Consider the following 23,880-nt stretch of genomic DNA (forward strand, 5'->3'; position numbering starts at 1 on the left):
TCCTAAGATAGAGACCTAGTCTGACGAACCTTCTCCTAGGATCAAAATCTTAGTCTGATGAATCTTTCTCCTAAGATAACAAACAAAAAATGACCTAGTCTGATGAACCTTCTCCTGGGATCAAAATCTTAGTCTGACGAATTTTTCTCCTAAGATAGAGACCTAGTCTGACGAACCTTCTCCTAGGATCAAAATCTTAGTCCGATGAATTTTTCTCCTAAGATAGAGACCTAGTCTGACGAACCTTCTCCTAGGATCAAAATCTTAGTCTGATGAATCTTTCTCCTAAGATACCAAAAAGAAAAACCTAGTCTGATGAACCTTCTCCTAGGATCAAAATCTTAGTCTGACGAATTTTTCTCCTAAGATAGAGACCTAGTCTGACGAACCGTCTCCTAGGATCAAAATCTTAGTCTGATGAATCTTTCTCCTAAGATAACAAACAAAAAATGACCTAGTCTGATGAACCTTCTCCTGGGATCAAAATCTTAGTCTGACGAATTTTTCTCCTAAGATAGAGACCTAGTCTGATGAACCTTCTCCTAGGATCAAAATCTTAGTCTGATGAATCTTTCTCCTAAGATACCAAAAAGAAAAGACCTAGTCTGATGAACCTTCTCCTAGGATCAAAATCTTAGTCTGACGAATTTTTCTCCTAAGATAGAGACCTAGTCTGACGAACCTTCTCCTAGGATCAAAATCTTAGTCTGATGAATCTTTCTCCTAAGATACCAAAAACAAAAAATGACCTAGTCCGATGAACTTTCTCCTAGGATCAAAATCTTAGTCCGATGAATTTTTCTCCTAAGATAGAGACCTAGTCTGACGAACCTTCTCCTAGGATCAAAATCTTAGTCTGATGAATCTTTCTCCTAAGATACCAAAAAGAAAAACCTAGTCTGATGAACCTTCTCCTAGGATCAAAATCTTAGTCTGACGAATTTTTCTCCTAAGATAGAGACCTAGTCTGATGAACCTTCTCCTAGGATCAAAATCTTAGTCTGATGAATCTTTCTCCTAAGATACCAAAAAGAAAAGACCTAGTCTGATGAACCTTCTCCTAGGATCAAAATCTTAGTCTGACGAATTTTTCTCCTAAGATAGAGACCTAGTCTGACGAACCTTCTCCTAGGATCAAAATCTTAGTCCGATGAATCTTTCTCCTAAGATGCTAAAAAAAACATTTTGAAAAAGAGTCATTTTCCTAAATCCAGGCACCCACCTGTATAACGAGAGGAATGCATTTCAGTCTTTACTTTCAAGTGTTGAAATTGGGAGCCCGCCCATAGAACAGAGGCATACATTCCAGTCTTTAAATTTCTTGCCAGGCGCCCACCTGTATAACGAGAGGAATACATTTCAGTCTTTTTCATTACTAGTGTTGAAGTTGGGAGCCCGCCCATAGAACAGAGGAATACATTCCAGTCCTTACATTTCAAGCATTGAAGTTAGGCGTCCACCTGTATAACAAGGGAATACATCCTAATCTAGTGTTTAGTTTACTCTCAGCACTGCATCAGTAGTATCAGTGGGCTACGATTTTGCTAACGACTCACAAACCTTCCCAGTGCAAACTGGGTTAGGAAATTTTGTTTGTTTTGATTGTTTTGATTATCAGGGACCCGCCTGTAGAACGGAGGTTGTTGTATGCCGAAGATTGAAGAAGTTAGGGGTCTGCCTGTAGAACAGCGGAACATCGTGCAAAGTCAAGCCGCAACCCATTGGGAAGCAGAAGGCTACAACAGAAATCCCCAGCATTCAATCCAAGTTAGAAGCTCGCCTCAAGAACGCGAATCAATAGTCTGGGATGATCAACAGAAGCTGGTCACAAAAACAAAAAAACAAAAAAACAAGAAAAAAAAAAAGAAAAAAGAAAGAAAGAAAAGAGCCCAAAATACGGAAGTGGAGAACAAATGTGGTCTGCTCAAGAACTAGCACCTACAACTAACAAGTATCAAGGTTCAGATCCAAAGTCTGTATGAAGCACCATTCAAGACTCAAGATCAAGTTTCAGAAGACTTAGAGATAGGAATCCTTGTAACTAGTAGCTGATAGGCTTAGTTAGTCTTTTTCAGTTTTCATTTTTGTTGTAATGACAGGACCGCGGACCGGAACCTCAACGGAACGGCACCTCGATCGGCTCTTCACCTCGGTACACTTCACTATCTCTCTCATATCCGAACTACACGTGGCCTGATTCCTGTAAAACCAAGGATATGTAGGCAGCTCAGATACCAGGGCTCGGTCACATTCCCTCCCTTTCCTTAAGTGTAGTCCGTCCAAGTAATGGTCGGGTCAAAAACACGTCTAGTCGTTCTTTGTCGGAAAACTCTTCGTGTTTCCAGTCAAAGAGGGGCAGCTGTAAGCACGTGATTTTTGACCCTCCCCGAGAATTTTCACATTTTTAGCGTGAATATGTGAAATTGGGTCTAATATAGCCATTTTAACTATTTTACTTTATTTCGTTGCAAAAAGAAAAAATCACAAAAATATATATATAAATTTTAGTTTATGTATTTCTCATAAACTTGAAAAATACAAAAATTGTACTTTATTTTGGTACTTTATATAAATTCGAAAATTACAAAAAATATAATTCTATTAATATTTTATAGTCATTTTAACTTTGAAAAATACAAAAAATATTACTTCATATTTTATCTTAATATTTACGAAAATTACAAAAATAGTTTTATTAATATTTTGTAGCTATTTTAAACCTTGAAAAATATTTAAAAAGATATAGTTTTGTTTAAATACTAGTCTTATTTTTGGTAGTTATTTTGCTTACATAGGACTAGTTAAGCAACGTGTTCCTATTTCTCGGGTCCGGGCAAAAGAATAATATTCGGGTTCAAACTACCCGGTTTTAGGCCTAATTTTCGGACCTAGCCCATAATAAACCGAGTCCAGGACACATGGGGAACCCCACCACGCGTGGGGGACACAAACCTTGAACCCCACCACGCGTGGGGCTCATTTTTCTGGGCATTGTGTATCAAATACACGGACAAAGGGCCAAAGCAAAGGACTGGGATTTTTTTTAAAAAAACATGTACTGTAGATCTTCTTCTTCATAAAGAAGAAGAAGAAAAACCTACGAAAGTGCAAGAAAACCCGACTCCCCCACGACCAAACCCTAACGACCCCGCGTCCAAACCCACCGGCAACCACCCTCCTCCTCCTAGCTCCATACGCATCTCCTCCATCACCACCATCAACGACCAAACAACCCGTCACCTCCACCGCGTCGACCCTACTGCCCAAAACCACCAAGAACAACCACCCATCCTCCTCCTAAGCTTCCCACCACCAAAACCACCGTCGCACCCCCCGTCCCAAAAACCAAAAAAAAAAAACCTACCCATCGTCACAACCAGCAACCCCGTCAGCAGCCTCCCTCCCGTCGTAGCCTCACCAGGCGACGACCAAACAACCCGTCGCACGCTCCACCATGAAACCGCCATAACCACCAACCAACACCACCTCCCGTCAAGCCCCCTCCTCCTCACGTCCAGGCTCCAGCCATCGCCACCACCTCACGTCCAACACCACGTCCAAACACCATTACTGAACTCCACCATTGATGCCCGCTACCGGCTCCCTCCATCGCTGCAACCCCGACGACCACTGTTGGTCGCAGTCCCCAGTCCAGCATCCAAACGACCCCTTTTGCTTCATATTCATGTATCAATCTGTTGCGTCGAAAAACAGAAATACAGCAGCCACCAACATTTCGTGCGTTGGCAGTTTTGGCCGAGGTTTCAGTCTCCATTGAGGTCGTCGTTGTTCGTCGAGGTCCGGAACGTCGAGGTTGTTCCGAGTTTTTGTTGTTGTTCCTCGTTCAGTGAAGTCCAGCTTGAGTCCCGTCGGGGTCGTGTTTGTCGTTCTGAGGTTGTCGAAGTTCAAAGGTTATTGTTCTTCATCCTTTGCTTCATTTCGTTCATTTCGTATATTAGGGTTCAAGGCGAATGAGAGTATTGATGAATGCCAACAATGCAATTTTTTGTTGTCGTGTTAAAAATGCTTATTTTATGGATAGTTATTGCCTGCTTAAAGTAACTGTGAAAACATCTGAACGGTTTATGAGTCGTCTTGGTTGAATCGTTTTTTTATTTTATTTTTACCATGGATATTATCACTTATTAGAATCGTTGTTTTCGTTTAACCTCAGATGACGTCATGGGTAAAAAATCATAATTGCTTTTAGGCTTGCCTTTAATAAATAAAATGAGACGATCCTCGAAAAAATGCACAAGCTGCGGGGACCTCTAAATGTATATACTAAATACTTAGATTCCGGGACGGGCCGTTTAGCAAATTTCACGGCCCTACCCAAAATAATAATGCGCTAGTTGCTTTAGGCGCGCCTTTAATAATGTTATCTCCCTGAACTCGGGTGCACATTTATGTGACCCAAATCCAAATCTCAACGAAATCGAAATGTGTCTCTAATCACGGGTACATTGACTGTGACGTGGTATGACATGCATTTCCATGACGTTGCAAATTCCCTTTTTTTTTATAATGAATGAGACGAGCCTCGCCAAATAAAAATACAAATTGTGGGGCCCTCAGTAAATACTTGTTTTAAATTACTTAGAATTCAGGAGGGCCGTTTAGCGAATTTCACGGCCTTCCCAAAATAATAACGCGATAGTCTCTTTAGGCGCGTGTTTAATAATTTACTTTCTTAAGCTCGGGTGTGCATTTCATGCGACCCAAATCCAAATCTCAAAACATCAAATAAAATGCGTTCCGGATTGTGGGTGCATTTCATGTGACGCAGTCCAAAGACGTGTTTTAAGCGATGTTCACATTCTTGTAAAAACAATAATAATAAAGCGGTTAAAAGTTAAAATTTGCACATAAGTTCATACTTGTATAAAATCAGATAATCAAGCCGAATATAACAATTGAGCGACCGTGCTAGAACCACGGAACTCGGGAATGCCTAACACCTTCTCCCGGGTTAACAGAATTCCTTATCCGGATTTCTGGTACGCAGACTATAATATAGAGTCATTATTTTCCTCGATTCGGGATTAAAATTGGTGACTTGGGACACCCTAAATCTCCCAAGTGGCGACTCTGAAATAAATAAGCAAATCCCGTTTCGATTGTCCTTTAATTGGAAAAAACTCCCTTGCGCCCTCGCGGGTGCGGAAAACTGGAGGTGTGACACCAGGGGCCTCGGGTGAGTTTTGGGTGGTCAATCGGACCATTTCATGATGTTTGGAATTGTAGAAAATTTCAGATCAGTGTTATAAAGAAATGACCTTCGCGTTTGCGAGTGGATCCTCGCGTTCGCGAAGGGTAAGTTGATGAAGGCCGGGATTAAGCCTTCACGTTCGCAAGGAAGGCCCCACATTCGCTAAGGGCTGGGTGTTTGGTCATCGCGTTCGTGTGAAGTGGACCGCGTTCGCATAGAGGAATTTGGTTAGCTGGACTTGAGGTATTTTTATTCATCGCGTTCGCGAGAGGGGTAACGCGATCGCGAAAAGTGGTCTGAGGAAAGCATCGCATTTGCGATGGAAAGGTCGCGATCGCGAAGAGTAATTTTTGGTTAAAGTTGATTTGTGCTTCGCGAACGCGAGGTGTTGACCGCGTTCGCGAAGAAGGATTTCAGGCCTGGGCAGAATGTTTAAATAGTCGTCTTGTCCGCGACTTTGGGGTTTATTTTTACCATTATTGAGCGTTTTTGGAGCTTTTTGAAGAGGATTGAAGAGTGATTCAAGAGGAAACACTTGGAGGTAAGATTCATGGACTTAAAACTTGATTCTAATGTGAAATCTACCTAATTTATCATGGAAATTAAGCCTAAAATGGAAGAACTAGGGCTTCAAATTGGAGACCTAGAAATGGGTGTTTGAGGGATCATTTATGGTTGGATTTTGATGCTTTTATTATGTATGAACTCGGGGAGTGATAAGGAATCCATTGATGTGATTTTTACCGGAATCCGAGACGTGGGCCTGGGGGTCGAGTTTTGGTAATTTCGGGATTTTATGTTGTAAATTGCATATTTTCGCTATGGCTTCATTCCCTTAGCATATTTTGATACCGTGATTCTGATTTTGGATAAATTCAACGCGAGTGGAGGCCGATTCAAAGGGCAAAGGCATCGTGGGTTAGAGTTTGGACCGGATTGAGGTGAGTAATGATTGTAAATGATGCTCTGAGGGTATGAAACCCTGGACTGCACATCGTAGTGCTATATTGAGGTGACGCACACGCTAGTTGACGAGCGTAGGGTCGTGCACTGTTGGGGATTGTGACTTAGTCCATCCCGAATGACTGTTTTACCGCGTATTTGACTGAAAACTATTTGCTATTGTCATGTTTTGGGCTGAATGTCATATTTGGGCTTCGTGCCAACTATTTGAACCCTTAGGGGATTTTTATTTATATTTCCTCACTGTTTTGAGTTTATACTTGAACTCAGTCATGCTATATTCTACTGTTTTTCATAACTCAACCAGGTTTACTCTGCTTTAACACTTAAATGACATTTTAAATGATATTTTGGGATGAGCACTATGTTTTACTGTTGCCCGAGTGGTTGTGAGATTCTGACTGAGTAAGGCCGAGGGCCTATTTTGTGAGGAAACACTGATTATGATTATGAGACCGAGGGCATGAGATATGTACGTCACGAAGTGGCTTGTTGATATGAGGTCGAGAGCCTAGTGATGATGCCACGAGATGGCTTGATATTGTGCTTGGGCCGTAAGGGGCCCCTCCAGGAGTCTGCACACCCCCAGTGAGCGCGGGTACGCATTGTGATGTGAGATATAGCCCGAGGGGCTGGTATTGTTGACATTGTGCCCGAGGGGCAATCCTTTATGTGCTTATCTGTCTTATTTGTCTGTCATTTACCTGCTTAATTGTTAAAAATGTGTTTCATGAAGTTTGAACTGAATTGAAATGATTTTTCACATTTTTACTACTTCACTGCTTTACTGGCTTTTACTGCTTCCTTATAGCCTATATTGTGCTTTACATGATTTCTTGCTTTCAATCTTTATTTATGATTATTACTCACTGAGTTGGAGTACTCACTTTACTCCGTGCACCCCGTATGCAGATTCAGGCGCTGTTGATCCCGCTAGCGAGTGTTGATCTTTCTAGCTCAGGCGGATTCGAAGATTCTATATGCAGCTGTCGGTGTTCGCAGCCCAGAGCTTCTTCCCTTATCTTATCTTTCTCTGTTTTAGACCTGTATTGGACTATGTAGACCCTTCTTGTATTTATCCAGATTTATAGTTGTTCATGACTAGTGACATTCCGGTATCGGACTGTGTTGGTTTTGTATTCCGCAAATTGAATTATTCACCGTATTTTTGGGGTTATATTATGTTTAATGGTTTAATTCTTATTGTAATTGTTTAAAACTTAAATGGGAAAGAGTCGGCTGGTCTTGTCTTTATGAGAGGCGCCATCACGATCAAGTCCGGGTTTGGGGTCGTGACAATGATACTAAATATATATTGCTGTATTCTTGTCGAAGAATCTCTTCTGAAAAAAACGTGGTGAAACTTCGAATATATAGGCACAGATATGGCCAAAACAAATGACTTGTAAAAGCTGTATTTTCCTCTCTCATTTGGGCGGTGGGAATGAGGACTGGAGATTAACATTGTCATGCTCAAAATTGCAGCCGCAATGTCAGCTATAGTTGTCAAGTTCTGGCCACAAATGCAAGAGATATTGGTTGGAATTTTTAATCCTTAACGAAGAAATTTCACATTTTATCGAATGCGAAAAATGTGATACAAAAGCTTAATAGACCATTGGTTTCTTCTTGGGATTTACATTTAGTTTGTGAAGATATTTGGCATCTAAATATATGTTGTATATAGGTAGGTAAGGGTGTACATAGGTCGGGTTGGTTCGAATTTTTCAATTACTAAATTAAATCAATTGTCTCGGATTTTTAAATTTATAAATCAAATCAAACCAACAAAAGCCGGGTTTTTCAATCACGATTTTTTCTCGGATTTTTCGGTTTTCTCGGATTTTTTTTCGACAAAATCTTCATAGCATAAAATTTATAATTTGTACTCTGATATTTCTTAAGTCCCGGATAAAATTATATAAGATGTTACCCAATAAACAATACAAAATAATAGGAGATGAATCATGAAATACTAAAATACTCAACAAATTACATAAGATATAAATTGCTAATTAATAAGCCATAATAAAAATAAACATAATCTAAAAGTACTAGGTCATGTTAAAATAAGTACGACTAATAAGTACTAAGTATTAATTACATGACTAAATAATATTAAAAGTGAGTTATGCATTTTCACTATCTAAATCAATGCAAAACTAAAAAAAATAATATCCAATATTGTCATTTCTAGTATTGAATGTATTTTTTTTGTTAGCATTAGTATTAATTTGATTTTGCTTTGGGCTTTATTTGAGTTACTAACTTTTATGGGCTATAAAACATATTTGACCATTCAAAAGCTCTAAGTCCAAGTTTGAAATAATACATTAAAAGAGAGAACTATTAAAGAGTTTAAATTATATTTATATATTACATTACAATAATTATTTTTATGTATAAAATATTTTTAAAACCTGTATACATGTAATGTCGGGTTGGTTTGATTTCGATTTGACTTTTTTTTAGTTAAAACCAAACCAAACCAATTATGGTTGGGTTTTTTTTTCTAACACTAAATCAAATCAAAAACCAAACTATAGTCGGATTTTTTTCTCGGTTTGACTGGAATTATCGGTTTGGTGCGGTTTAGCGGTTTCCTTTGTATACCCCTATAGGTATGAATGTTTTATTCCTTAGTGAGCCTATCTTACACAAGTCAGATTAACGAGCCAATATTTTTAGTATACAACAACAACAACAACAACAACAACAACAACAACAACAACACAGAACCTGTGTATTTTTACAAATGGAGTCTGAGGAGGATAGTGTGTAAGTAGACCTTATCCCTATTTTTAAAAGGCAGAGAAGTTGTCTCCGGTAGACTCTCGGATTAGGGAAGAATATTTTTAGTATCATATGTTAAAATCCAAAAAAAAAAATGATAATGTTATGAAACCCAAATACATGGCATGCCAAACTTTTTTATGATCTATAAATAGGTCTTTAAGTAGGAGTTTCCCTAGGTAAGAGGATTTTTTGACAACAAATTGATCAAAGATTCACAACTCCTATTCATTTCCAATCATACAACAAGAGGTACCTACCCTAGCAAGAAAAAAATTGAGGAAAACAAAATTTTAGAAGCAAAACTTAGGCCCCGTTTGGCCAATAAAAAAATCACTTTTTTTTCTCAAAATTTTTATTTCTTTCGGAATTAGTGTTTGGCCATAAAACTCCAAAAAATTATTTTTCAAAATTTCACTTCAAATCACTCACAAAAATTCAAAAATGGCTTCAAATTGTATTCATGTTCAAATACAATTCTGATTTTCAAATACAAATTTCACTTGATAAAAAAAACCATTTTTTTTCGAAATTTCATAATTTTTTTGTCCAAACGCCCACTTAGAAAGGGAAAGGGATTTTGAAACAGTAGCATGTGGTTAGGTAACCTTTTTCAGGCAAAGGGGTGATTATCAATTAAGAAAACAGATGCTTCATATTCATTTTTTGAGTTATATATCCATCTTTCCTTGTTGAATTAAAGACTACATTTCTTTTAAAGATTTCATTTATGCAGTAGGCAGGGGCTAATAACTCCCCCACTTTGACCAGACAGTGACAAATATTGAATTGTAATAAAATTGCAAGGCTGATATACCGTCCAAGCGCTTAATTTTTATATAATACTAATACCGTAAAGAATTTATACACTTTCAATTACTTTAAAAACCTATTCCACAATCTGTAACAAGTTGATAATCCATAAAAGAGGATAATACTATGTTACAAAAGATTCAAGATGATAGTCTAACTTAAAAACCCAACTTAGGAGTCATTGATTGAAAACAAGTTATTCCATAATTAATTATCCTGGGATTAGTTATCCCGGAATTGTTATCCCACTCTTTTGTAGAGATAAAAATAATACTATTATTCCGGGATAATTAAGGGGTATTATCACTTTTAGTCCCCGCCAGAAACTATTTACATTCGATAGCTGAAAAAGTTAATACAATTTGTATAAATTTTATATATGACGGGTTTAACTTTAGTCTCTTACCCTGAACCCACTAAACTTTTAAAATTATAGGTTCAAAATTATACTTTTTGAAATTTTATTGATTTTTACATGTATATATATTTATACTCAATGTCGAAAACAAGACCGTCCAGAGTGGGTTTTGAACCTCAAATTGTGCACCCTATAATTATTGCACCATAGAATTCCTTTGAGCATGAGTGCGCACACATAAATATATAAGTAATTTTGAAGAAATATAATATTGGTATACTTGATTTAGGAAAAAGAGCATGGGTTCACGTGAACGCATACACTAAGAGTTTAGCTATTATTTTGAGAGTGACTATACAATGTCATTTTTTCGATAATTAATTTCGAGATTAGTTATACCACGATTCTTTTCCAACCAAACATGAGATAAATTCATTTCAAATTTAATTCTGGGACTAATCATCCCTGATCCCAAAATAAAATTGTTCATATAGTAACACCTAATTAAAGAAGTTAATACTGTAGTAGTTGAGAAAATAAGTTAGATGCAATATCCTATTTTTGGGGTCTTTTTTTTTTTCCTGGTCAAAACTCAACCAACTTCCATGGCTATGCAATAGGAGGATCTAACACTATGAACTGTGCTAGTCTTTTGATACTCCAGGTCAATTATGGAGTTATTATTGTAGTATCTCACAGGCATTAATTTCCTTTTTGCAATATTTGACTATTGGACTCAACTATTGCGCAGCCTTTTCCTTGTTCATATTTCTCATTTATAGGCTCACTCATTGTCACAGCAAAGTAGGAGGAGATTTATTATCAATTTGATGTGATGTTCAAAGTAAAAACCTAAACCACAATGAATTTAAGTTATATACATCAGAAAAACAAAATTCCTTACATATTTTCTCAAAAAGTAGACTAAATTAGAATAACATTGTTCTCGTATAATTCCTTAAATACTTTTCAGCTTAAAGACCGAAGTAATTAACTCATTGGCTTCTCTAAGGAAACTAACAATTGCTACCCCAATATAAACAAAAAGACAAGGAACACAAATAAATAAATTAATAAAGGTGTGTTTGGAAGGAAATAAAATAATGTGGTAATAAATCAAGTGTAGCCATTGCCAACCAGCAAAAGAAACAGAAAATAAAAATTAAATATTAGAAATTGTTCCTTGATGGCATGTACAATGACATACGTACACTATTCTAATTATGTTCCTTTATGTGATCACACAATTGAACAACATTAATTAGCTTCTAACTCTAAAGTTGCCCCCTCTTCTATTCTTCTCTATTTCTTCATTCAAGTGCTAGTCGAGAAGGGAAGGGGGGCAGATAAAATCTACACAATCTTTATATTTATTTTTTATATGTACATTATAATAAAATGTTTGGTCTGTGCCCTGTCATGTACGTGCACAGCACAGAAGCAAGAAATTTAAGCTTTTCAATGATGACAAGATTAGTAACCTTAATAAGTAGTTAAACCCTGGACAGAAAGAATCAATGTACAATTAGAAATACATAAAACGCCGATTGAAAGGAAGCAGATTACTAATTAAATACTTAATCCATTAATGCTGTGCTGGTTGAGACGTTCTTTTTTCTTTTTCTTCTTCCTTTTCCCCTTCATTGCTTTATTTTACTTTTCCTGTGCTCCCAATATGTGACAACTAGGAGCTATAACACATTTATGTAAATGAATAATACTACTACGAAGAATAAAATATACTTGGTTGCTTTAGATTGTTTTATTCGTAAAAAGAAGTAAGAAGATTACTTAATCGAGTTGTCAGCGTTTGTTGTGCCAATTAAATACAAGTCTTAAGAGATGAGAATGGTGCTATTATTGAACAAATTTTCTCGAGGGGTTAAAGAGGCAACCTTTGCAATGACAAAAGCTCTCCGACATGACTATAATTTTGTCCAAACTGTTAAATTCTTTTCAAGCAATCATATCAAAAGTACGTTCAAATTAGAGGTGTATATGGACCCTGTTAATTTAGTTTTTATAAAAATCAAATCAAATCAGCTATATCGATTTGAATTGGTTCGTTTTCTTGTTTTTTTTTTTTTGAATTTTTCGGGTTTTTTTGTTATATACATATTATTTCAATCTTACTTTTTAAACTTATAGATAAAGTTTTGACAAGTGAATACATGTTTACTAAAAATTGAAAAAAAACTGGCAAATATATGATCTATTAAGTATTTTTATGGGAGATTTTCTTTTTAGCAATACATGATAGTTATTTTCTTAGTGGTCTAACAATAATTTTTCGCAGATGTACGGTTTTAAGATTAACCGAGTTTAATAATTAAACATAAAAATTCTTATGAAACCTAAGTAATGATATGTTCTATTTAGTTTTAAAATTATCGAAATAACATTTCAAATTCGAAAAAAATATAAGAATTTAATAAATTTTGACATATGAATATGGATGAACAAAGAGATTGATGCATTTCTATAATACTTAATAAGAAAGTGATGATACAAACCATTATTTAAAGTAAATAAAAATGGATGCAATATATAGTACTATTAAATATTACATCTCATTAGAGGATCCCAAATATTTTTAGACATTTTTAAAAGAAAATTCTATATAAAGTCTTAAAAGTATGTATGTATGTATGTATGTATATATATATATATATATATATATATATATATATATATATATATATATATATATATATATATAATATTTATATGTCGGTTTAGTCCAGGATTTTTTACTCAATACCAAACAAAATCAAACCAAATTTAATTGATGTTTTTAATCCGTTTGATTTAATTTTTCGATTTAGTGTGACTTTTCGATTCGATTTGAACACCCCTAGTTCAACCAAAATTATTGATTTATCTAAGGTTATCCTTATGTTGTTCTTTAGACATGGATTTAAGTTGCAAGTTTAGAACAATAGGTTGAAGACATAATTAACTAATTATAAGTATACTTTCTCTGACAACTAAGCTTTTAAATAAGACAATTACATAATTCAACCTTGTACTAGAGCAGGCAGAAAGGACTTGTTAAAGACATAATGAAGCAATTAAAAATAATAAATAATAATCCAAATAGCTGTTCACCCAACCGCTTAAATTAAAAATAACCGGTGGAGGTATAACTTATGCATAATTTATATATTATATGTCTATAATTATATATAATCAACGTATAAACTATGCATAATTCATTGTGTAATTATTTCATCTAAAAGTATAGGCAGTTAACTACGTATAGTATATACTTTTAGATGAAATAATTACACAATTCTGCACAATAAACAATTTGATGAGGTTGATGAGTCAACTTTCAGAAGGGATCTTTTCACAAATAGCTGGCCATAATTATTATTTAGTTTTTCTAGTCATATACATAAATTATACATAATTATACACATATAATATATAAATTATGCATATATTATACCTTTACCGGCTATTTTTAGTTTAAGTGTTTGAATGGGCGGATATTTGGGTTAAAATCTTCTTTTCTTTTCAGAATTATTCAACTTCCTAATGGGCTTCCAATGAGACAGAACGTGAACATAGTGCTGGACTTTGGTCCATCAAGCTTTATGGGCCAGTCTAAATGGGATTACGATACATGTGTGAAGTGATTGAGTGATGAAATTAGGCAAGTTACATATTCGGCCGATCAAGCCAAAAACAATGACATCCCTAAGAAAGTCTGCACATTCATAGCAAGTTACTAGAAAAGAGCAAATGTGACACAACAGGAAAAGATCCAATACAATGTTAAGTGTAAGCAGGATTCTATGACATTTATTTGAAAATGAAAATGAACTAATTGGACAATTAGGCAGAAGAAATCTATGAAACCTCTATAAAAAGGTGATTTTCACTAATTAAATATATTATAGTTCATGAAAATGAAAGAAACCCCTCTTTTTCTTTCCTTACATAAGTAAATTCTCCATTGCACGAATTTCCCATGAACCAACTCATCCTAGGCCTAGTTCCAATCCGTTTGACCTGTTACGTGGCGCCTTTCTGAGGTTCTTTGGAAGGGCGACATAAGGCTAAGCAACCGATGTTAGTGCGGTTGTTGTCCGCCAACTGAGATCCCTTCCGTACGCTAGACGAGATTGTCAGTGCCGTACGGAAAAACCAATGTCAAGAACAATTGAGAGAACAAAAATGAGAATTGAGAATGAAAGCTTGATTGTATTAATGAAAGCTATTACAAAAGGCTACGCGGCATCGAGGGGGAGAGACACTAGTACAGAGAAATGTTTGTTTGCTAGAAAGTTTTGAATGCTTGATCCCCCCTAATAATGCTTTAAAAAAATAAACCAAAGTTACAAGACTAGACTTAACTAAGCTAGATAAACATAATGGAAATACATGAAATAAAACTACTCTATATTTACAATGAAAAGAACTTAGTTTTCTACAAGGCAGAAAACAGGTCCGTTGGTAGAAACTTTGTCTTTTGCATCAGGATCTGCACGCGGTGTTGTCGGCGCGCACGACACTATTTGGAGTCAGCCTGCGGCTGGCCGCTAGCAAGGCATTAGGATCTGCGCGCCCGGCATTATCTATACGCGCGGCGTTGTTTGGCATCATCATGAACTGTGCGCCCGGCATTGTTTGTGTGCGCGGTGCTGTTGGCATCTGCCAGTCGCTCGGCGCTGGCGTGGGCTATCGGTGGGGCGACAGAGGCACATGCACACTTGTCACCTGGTGCTGCCGAGACCACGGGGCCGACCATGGCGCTGGGCGTTGGGAGACTTGCCAGGAAGCCATAGGGTGCGTCCAAGGGGTCATGGGGCATGACTGGAAAGCTGCCCATAACATTCTCCCCCACCTGCTCGGAGCCTTACCTGCAAGATGATGATTGATCAGGCTCTTGCTGGTTGTGAGGTTTGTTCCCCTTTGTCTTGTGAGTTGGCTTTGTGAATGATGTTCCATGTCTTTTCGAAGAGATCTCAGGCGACTGGCATGGAAGTCTGGATGGATCTTCACCAGGCTGGGATGGCAACCTGGTATGTGGCTTTCCCAATGCGTCTTTCAATGGACAAGGGCCCAATGTGTTTTTGCAGTAGGCGAGGGTCATGGGTCCTCCATGCAAACAAGTACCGCCTTGGGATGTTTAGCATCACTTTGTCTCTTGTTTGGTGTTGGACAAAGCAAAGATTCTGATCAGCCTTTTCGCCCGCTCTTAGGCTTTGACGAGATAGCTCTGCACTATCTCCAAATTGCGCTCCCATTCCCTCGAGAAGTTGGTAGCTCGAGGAGATTTCGGCATGGTTGATGCATTCACCATTTGCAAGAGAAACGGTTGCTGTCCGATAACAATTTCAAAAGCGCTTTTGTTTGTATTAGGGCTCTTTTGAGAATTGAAACACAGTTGAACAGCATCCAAAAGCTTCACCCAATGCTTTTGTGATCCAGTTGCAATGTAGCAGTGATATTCCTCCAGCATGTCATTGAACTGTTCTGCCTGGCCATCCGATGGTGGATGGATGCTTGAGTTGTGACTCAATGTTGACCCAAAGCACTTGAAGAGATGGGTCCAAAATTTGTTGGTGAAGCGTGAGTCACATCCACTAACTATGTCGTTGGGCAGGCCCTAATGTTTAACAATGTGCGAGAAGAAGAGTCGAGTTGTATCTTCTGCTGATATGTTTTGTGGGGCTGCTATGAAGGTTGCATAGTTTGAAAACCGATCTATGACAACCAAGATGGAGGCAAGATTCCTGACTTGGGGCAATCCTGTGATGAAGCTGAGGGAAACACTTTCTCATAGTCTCTCTAGGACATGTAATGACTGCAAGGGTCCCGTCTGTGATGAGTGCTACGACTTGTCCTTGTGGCATGGCTGAAAAGTCTTCACACGCGGAGGGGCGTCACCAGTCTTTTGAGGTCGATGACATAATGGCTGATTCTTGTTGCGAAGGGTAGGTGGAGCCAGGGGTTCATTTCTGTTGACTACTTTTTCTAATTGTAGGGCCGAGATGTTTTCAGCGGCGATCTTTCTGGTAGTGCATGGTATGGTGCACGGCTTGGCCCTGTCTTCTCCCATCATCAACAGTATGTTGGCATATGGTACCGGTATAGTGTTGGTTTGCCTCATGAATTCCAGCCCCATTATCATGTCGAAGTCATCTATTATTGCGATGCGCAGGTCGATGCTTCCTTTGTATGGGCCAAGTTTCACTGGGACTCCTATGGCTATTCCACCCAATGTCTGGTATGGTGAGTTGATGGCCTTGACTCGGCCTTTACTCTTTTGCACAGCCAGACCAAGGCATTCTACTTGAGTTGAAGATAAGTAGTTGTGGGTTGCACTCGTGTCTATTAGTGTTTAAATGGGTTTGTCGTTCACCTTTAGTTCGGCGAACATTAGGGTCCTCGCTTGTGTAGAAGGCATCCTGTCCATCTTTTCCTTCCTTTTCTTGATGATTGGGCCGGATTTTTTCTTAGGAGAACCAGCACTGACCCCCACTAAGACATCTGAGAAGGAGCCGACAATTGCATTAAAGGCACCCAGTGGTTCTGCATCTAATGTGTCTGATGAGTCTGTCTCATCCTCAGCAGTCTGATGAGCATTGATCTTTGTATGAGGGCAGTAATTGTTCCAATGTGCACCGCGGTAATGACGGCATTCTGAAGGACGCTTTCTCATATAGTTGTTGACGGATGCAGAGTTGTTGCTGCTTGAGGAAGGAGTCTTGGTTTTGGATGTACTCTGATATCCCCCACTTTTGCTTGGACCACCATTGTAGGATGGTTCCCGTTGTATCCCCCTCGGACAGGCGATTGGGGCATGTCATTCTGAGTTTTCATGTGATAATCACCAAGACATTCTGCAGCTTGAATTGCCTTAGGCAGGGTATCTACCCTTTGTCTTTGTAGTTCCATACGGGCATGAGGTTTCAAATCTTCTATGAATGCGAAGTGTTTGTCTTTGTCCCCCATGTCACGTATGTTTAGCATGAGTCCGGAGAATTCGTGCACGTACTCCCGCCTTGACCTGGTATGGCGGAGATCCCGTAGTTTTCTCCTTGCATTGTATTCCACGTTTTCGGGGAAGAATTGTAGGCGTATGAATGCCTTCAATTCTGCCCATGTCTGGAGAGTATCTTCGCCAGCCCTGATGGCTTCGTATTTGACCCGCCACCAAAGTTTGCCATCGCCCTGAAGATACATGGCAGCAGTCGCTACCTTCTTGGATTCTTCCAAATGGCCCACGGCATCGAAGTATTGTTCGATGTCGAAGATGAAGTTTTCCACTTCTTTAGCATCCCAGGATCCGTCGTATGGCTTTGGCTCCGGTATCTTAAATTTTTGTAGAATGGGGGTGAGGTTTGTTGCACCCCTAATGTGGTTGTCGCCTCTTCGAAGTAAGCTCTGTAGGGCAAAATTGACAATATTGAGCTGGCTTGTCAAGTCGTTTATGGTTTGCTGCATGGCAGTTAGTCTGTCTGCCTCTTGTTCTCGATAGGCTAAATCGTCGGCACGCTCCTGTTGGAGGTCCTCAAATTTGCCATAAATATTGGCAGTTTCAATGGCTGCCATTTGCCGATCATCCTCAGAGTCACGACTGATGTTTGCAATGTCATTTTCTGCTTGCCGCATTCTGCGTCCAGGTCGTCCAACCTTTGCACTAGGTTGGTGCTTACATCAGGTACCATATCCACGATGGTCGTAGTACGTCGACCGTTTCTTCTAGTGACGTGATGCGCTCCCATAATTCACCATGGTCAGAAATGGTGGTGATGGCATATGTGTTCCCTCGTCCGATGTCGAGCCTAGGCTCTGATACCAACTATTACGTGGCGCTTTTCTGAGGTTCCTTGGAAGGGCGGCGTAAGGCTAAGCAAACGACGTTGTCCGCCAACTGAGGTCCCCTCCGTACGCTAGATGATATTGTCAGTGTCGTACGGAAAAACCAATGTCAAGAGCAATTGAGAGAACATAAATGAGAATTGAGAATGAAATCTTGATTGCATTAATGAAAGCTATTACAAAAGGCTACGCGGTGTCAAGGGGGAGTGACACTAGAACAGAGAAATGTTTGCTTGCTAGAATGTTTTGAATGCTTGATCCTCCCTAATAATGCTTAAAAAAAAAAACCAAAGTTACAAAACTAGACTTAACTAAGCTAGAGAAACATAATGGAAGTATATGAAATAAAACTACTCTATATTTACAATGAAAATGACTTAATTTTTCACAAGACAGAAAATAGGTCCGTTGGCAGCAACTTTGTCTTTCGCATCAGGATCTGTGCGCGCGGTGCTGTCGGCGCGCGCGACACTATTTGGAGTCAGCTTGCGGCTGGCCGCTGGCAAAGCATTAGGATCTGCGCGCACGGCATTGTCTGTGCGTGCAGCGCTGTTGGCATCATCGTGAACTGTGCGCCCGACATTGTCTATGTGCGCGGCGCTGGTGGCATCTGCCAGCCGCTGGGCGTTGGCGTGGGCTATCGGTGGGGCGACAGAGGCACATGCGCGCTTGTCACTTGGCACTACCAAGACCACGAGGCCGACCATGGCGTTGGGCATTGGGAGACTTGCCAGGACGCCATGGGGTGCGTCCAAGGAGTCGTGGGGCATGGCTGGAAAGCTGCCCATGACAGACCTAGTGCTTGTGTGGCAACTAAATAATTTTGCTTTGTTGTTTGGGCTTAAAGTTTGTTAACGAGTTTCGAATCCATATTATTATATGGGAATTTTACATACTTATACCCTATTGGAAACTTTATTACCCTACCAACTCAAGTTTTAATTTAATTACCTCTTATATATAAATTTACCAATTATATACACTTTAAAAATTAAACGAGTATCCCTTTATTTTAGGAATCAATTATTTCTCATCCTTATTCTCTCTCTCTCTCTCTCTCTCTCTCTCTCTATATATATATATATATATATACTACGTCTCTGACTATCTCTCAATCCCTAATTCCAGTAATATAGAGCAAAGGAAAAAAGAGCAGCAATTCCACCGTTGACAGCCATTAAAAAGCTTTGAAGTTTTGAATTCGAATTTGAGTTTTCAAAAAATATTATTTGTTTGAACTGGGTATTGTTGCAAACAATTGGGAATTCTCTCTACGTCTTTCTCTATCTCTCAATCCCTAATTTCAGTAATGTAAAGCAAAGGAAAAGAGAGCAGCAATTCCACTATTGACAGACATTAAAAATCTTTGTAGTTTTGAATTCGAATTTGGGTTTTCAAAAACCATTATTTGTTTGGATTGGGTGTTGTTGTAAACAATTAGGAATATTATTTGGAGTTTATATCTCAATTTTGAGGTTGTTTTGGTGAAGATTGGACTTGATTTTGGCTAAATTTCAGATTGAAACTCGTCGAAGAAGAAGAAGAAAAAGAAGAAGAAGACATGACATACATTATACTACAGAAATTGTAGTAAAGTTGTAGTAAAATTGTAGAAAAATTGTATTATGTTGTTTATATTTTTTTTTATTTAAATATTGTATAAAAGTTGAACAATATTGTATAAAAATTGTATTTAAGTTGTATGATATTGTAGTTGTATATAACTGGGTAGAAATAATGTGTGAAAGTTGTAGATAAGTTGTATAATATATAATTAGTTGTATGAAATTTATTTTTACTATGTATAAATCAGATACAAAATATACAAAAGATATTGTATAAAATTTATATAAAAATTATATTTAAGTTGTATGATCAGTGGCGAAGCTAGGAATTTCTTCAAGGGTGTTCAAATTTAAAAGAAGTGGAAAAAATTCCGACAAATGGTGTTAAATATGTGTTATATACTTCGAAAACGTAATATTTTACCTATGTAAACAGTGTAATTTTTCGGCGAAAGGTGGTCAGTTGACCACCCTTGTCAATATGTGGCTGTGTATGATATTGTAGTTGTATTTAACTGTGTAGAAATTTGTATCTGGTTTTGAATATTAACCTTTCCCTGGTTTTGCTGTACATTTTGTCTTAGGAGAAGCCTAATATCATGTCTGCCCGAAGAATTAGCAACAACTGTATCTTAATGAAACATGACAATCTCAAGATTAAAGCGATGCTACTGAAACGTTTTCTATTGACCTTCACCCCTGTACATATTAAGTTTCTGCTTGGGCATTACATCAACTCAACTAAGAAACAGAATAGGGAGTGGTGTAATTTTCATTTCTTCTTGTTAATATTATTTTCTGTTGCTATGTTATTGCATTTTTGCAACTGCTACTGCAAAGATAAATTCTTGCCAAAGGCTAGGGTTGGTAGTATCGGATTGTACAGAAAATCAGAGTTTTCAGCCTTTGTTGTTTGTATTATCGTCTCAAACTGAATCAATAGAGTGATGGCAATATTGTTCAGATAGATATTACACTTTTCTGGTTTCTTTTGTTAAAAGGAAGAGGGGACTATGGGACTTATATTACATAGGAAAAGGAAGAGGGGACTACTGGCACTTTTCTAGTTTTAGATAAATAGTTTAAAATAATGGAAGATCCGGAGAGAAAGGGGAGAGAAGAGAAAAAAAGAAAAAGAGTTTAACTAAATCTCTTGACTGAAGGAGCAAATAATGGATTTGGGAGCTTTTAAGGTAGATTGTATATATTTTATAAACAAAACTTGTTTATATCCAATAATTAGCTAAACATGGACATTAAGGATAATAAAGTTTCAAATAGTGTATAGGAATGAAAAATCCCTTATTATATTGCATACGCATAACCAATGTGTATCCAGAATCAGTTCGTAATCTCATATTCAAAGGAAAAGCAACAATATTTTCTAATTAGCTCAAGATTTTTAGATTGTACATTTATACCAGATACATCAAAAAATTTGAGATACATAACTCGTGACCATCGGTTTCTTGTAACCCAAGTCATAACCACCCTGATATGCTCTTTGAATAATAACAATCTTATATTTACATAGTTGAGTACTCCGACCTTAAAATTCTTGACTCCGTTAGTATTAGTGTGCATAAATCAGCCATGCCATGATATATGCACTACGCCAGACATGTTTATCCCAATTTTTGACCCGTCAGTTTTCTAATTAAAGACTAAACATTTTTCCGTTTCAATCCAAATCCATTCTCCAAAATCTAATCCATGCAACAATATAATCAATCAGTATTCTTTAGTCTTTACCCCCTTTGTCTCTCTCTCTTCCATCACCTTTTCGACTTCTTGAAGAGGCATACCACAAATAAGGCAGTACCCCCTAGCTCTCTAGCTAAGCATTCGATTAGCCTCTCGATGAGTAGCGTATACAGAAGCGAATCCAAAATTTAAATATAATAGATTTAAACTTCCATTGAACTCGTTAAACTCTAATAATTATGAGTTCTTATCTAATATTTATTAAAATTTTAATAAGTTTATACATGCAGACCTCTCTATAACAACATTCTTATATAATATTCATTCACTATAAAAGTCATATTTTTCTCGGAACCGATTTTTATGTTCCTTTATAACAACACTTTACTATAACAACCAAAAAATATCGGAACAAATAAAGTTTTTATAGAAAAGTTTGACAGCACTCAGTATCGAAAGTAATAGGTTTAGAAGAAGCCATAGACTCATTCTGCCTCTAGTTGTATCACGTGCCGTTCTCGTGCTAAACCATTCTTCAAGAAACTTTAAACGCGTTCAATATGCGTGAATAAACTTGTAGGATATGCTCTTCGTCCTCCTGTTCCATGACTCATTCCCCTCTTTTTTAAACAGAGTATATAAAACTGAATTATCCACTCCTACTTTTTTCTTTTCTAATTCGAGTACTTTCATTAGAATATTCGCATTTCAATAATTAAACTTCCTCTTTTTAATCCCCAAGCATCTAACATCTTTTTCCAAAATAACTGCACTAGCTAATTCTGTTCTGCTAATTATTGAAGGAACAAAAATGTATTCTGGTTTTAGCAGGAGGAAGCGAGTTACTGACCCGTTAGACGAAAAGGTGAAGGCTCAGATCATTGGCTGTGATAAACATGAACTCGGTTACTTCAGCAGCGGAAGCGAACACAGCGCTCACGCCGATTATGATGTCGCTTCTCCTAGTTTTTCCGATCTCGTTTTCGGTTATCCTGAAAACAATGGCCAAAACGAGTCACCTGAAAATGATTCAGATTCTGAGACCGACGTATCAAGGTATGAATCAACGGACACGATTGAAGATACTCCGAAGTCTATTTTCCAAAGCGATCTCGATTTGTACCGTAATGTATTGGCGTCTTGTATTGCTAAGGCATTGGAAGTGTTTTCATGTGCAAAATCGAATAAATCGATACTCCAGAGGAATGTAATGGCATATTTGACAAATTTCGGTTACAATGCGGCGGTATGCAAGGCGAAATGGGAGAGTTCCGGTGGACTTGCAGCCGGAAACTATGAGTTTATTGATATTATCAGATTAGATTCAGCCAATCGGATCGTCACTCGTTACTTCGTCGATCTCGATTTCGCAGCTGAGTTCGAAATCGCGAGGCCGACGAATCAGTATGAAAAACTACTACAGTCATTGCCGAAGGTTTTTGTTGGCAAAATTGAAGACTTGAAGCAGATATTGAGAGTAATGAGTGACGCCGCGAGACGGTCGTTGAAAAGCAGAGGCCTTCACATTCCTCCGTGGAGAAAACACCGGTTCATGCAGAACAAGTGGCTCGGTTCGTACAAACGGACAACTAATATCATGCCGTCGGCGAACTCGCCGGCGTGGTTATCTCCGTCAAAGGATACGAGTGGAATAAAGTGCAGGACCGTCGGGTTTCACGCTGCCGCCGTGAACGGCGGTCTGTTGTTTCCCGCGACAACCCGTACTAGATGAGATACCAGCAATTAATCAAATTTTTGAATAACGTAATTAATAGTATCGCTTATTGTCCTTTTCATTTCATATTACTTGTATTTGATTAGACTTGGAATTTTATTAACAAGATTATTTGATTCGTACTTTGTACTTTATACTGACAGTGTTCTGAATAAAAATGTAAACCTACTAATTGAAAAATTATTCCATAAGAATTATTTACATGTTTAAATTCAACAGTTTGATGAATAAGTTGTTTCAATTATTAACATTCGCCAAATCTCCTGAGTAATAAACCAAGAATATTTATATATTGACAGTTATTCCGATTAGCTCTTTAATTTACATGAACAAGTACAGTGCTTTTGCATTGAGCATGTTTTCAATATTGATATATTGGCAGTATTCCGAGCAACTCTTTAATTTAAAATTTCATTTTGAAAAATTAGAAGGGTTGTAGTTGCCAAATCTGGTACATGAACAAGGGCATGTTTTGGAGAAAATCAGTTTATTGCTCACCACTACAGGATTTTCACCGACTAGTGATTCGAGTTGTATTCACTCTCTTTGTAGAAATATTGTTAGTCTCCTAAACTAGCGTTTTATCACAATAAAACAAGTACTAATTAGGTATTTTATGTCCATCAAATTAGGATAAATTAATATTAGTGTGATTGTTTAATTTATCCACAATATGTACGCGACAAATGCACATTGCATTTTGTGTACATTGTCTAGCTAAGGTTTCACGTGCCGTTAGATGTGGGAAAGTAGGATTTTTAAGATTTTTAATTGAGTGGTCAGAGCAGCTTAGTTGACACTTGTGTATTGGGTAAAGTTAAAACTTGCATATTGGAGGTGACGTGTCATGACACGTGCATTAGTCAAAGAGTTATAATTAGCCAAGAGGCACGAGCAACAA

General features: G+C 37.7%; 2 protein-coding genes across 2 annotated transcripts; one reads left to right on the forward strand and one right to left on the reverse strand.

Moving 5' to 3' along the window:
* Positions 1-15,345: 15,345 nt before the first annotated feature.
* Positions 15,346-16,812, reverse strand: LOC138871846 (uncharacterized). The gene is made up of 2 exons (XM_070149753.1): positions 16,513-16,812; positions 15,346-15,756 (listed from the first exon to the last, which is right to left on the reverse strand). The coding sequence occupies exons 1-2, from the start codon at positions 16,810-16,812 to the stop codon at positions 15,346-15,348; spliced, it is 711 nt and encodes a 236-aa protein (XP_070005854.1).
* A 4,943-nt stretch (positions 16,813-21,755) lies between these two features.
* LOC104218813 (uncharacterized) lies at positions 21,756-23,116 on the forward strand. Its single transcript, XM_009769398.2, has one exon. It carries the CDS (start codon positions 22,056-22,058, stop codon positions 22,974-22,976), a length of 921 nt encoding a protein of 306 aa, XP_009767700.1. The 5' UTR covers positions 21,756-22,055; the 3' UTR covers positions 22,977-23,116.
* The last annotated feature ends 764 nt before the right edge of the window (positions 23,117-23,880 follow it).

The sequence above is a fragment of the Nicotiana sylvestris genome, chromosome 6, assembly GCF_000393655.2.
Source record: "Nicotiana sylvestris chromosome 6, ASM39365v2, whole genome shotgun sequence".
NCBI classification, from domain to species: domain Eukaryota; kingdom Viridiplantae; phylum Streptophyta; class Magnoliopsida; order Solanales; family Solanaceae; genus Nicotiana; species Nicotiana sylvestris.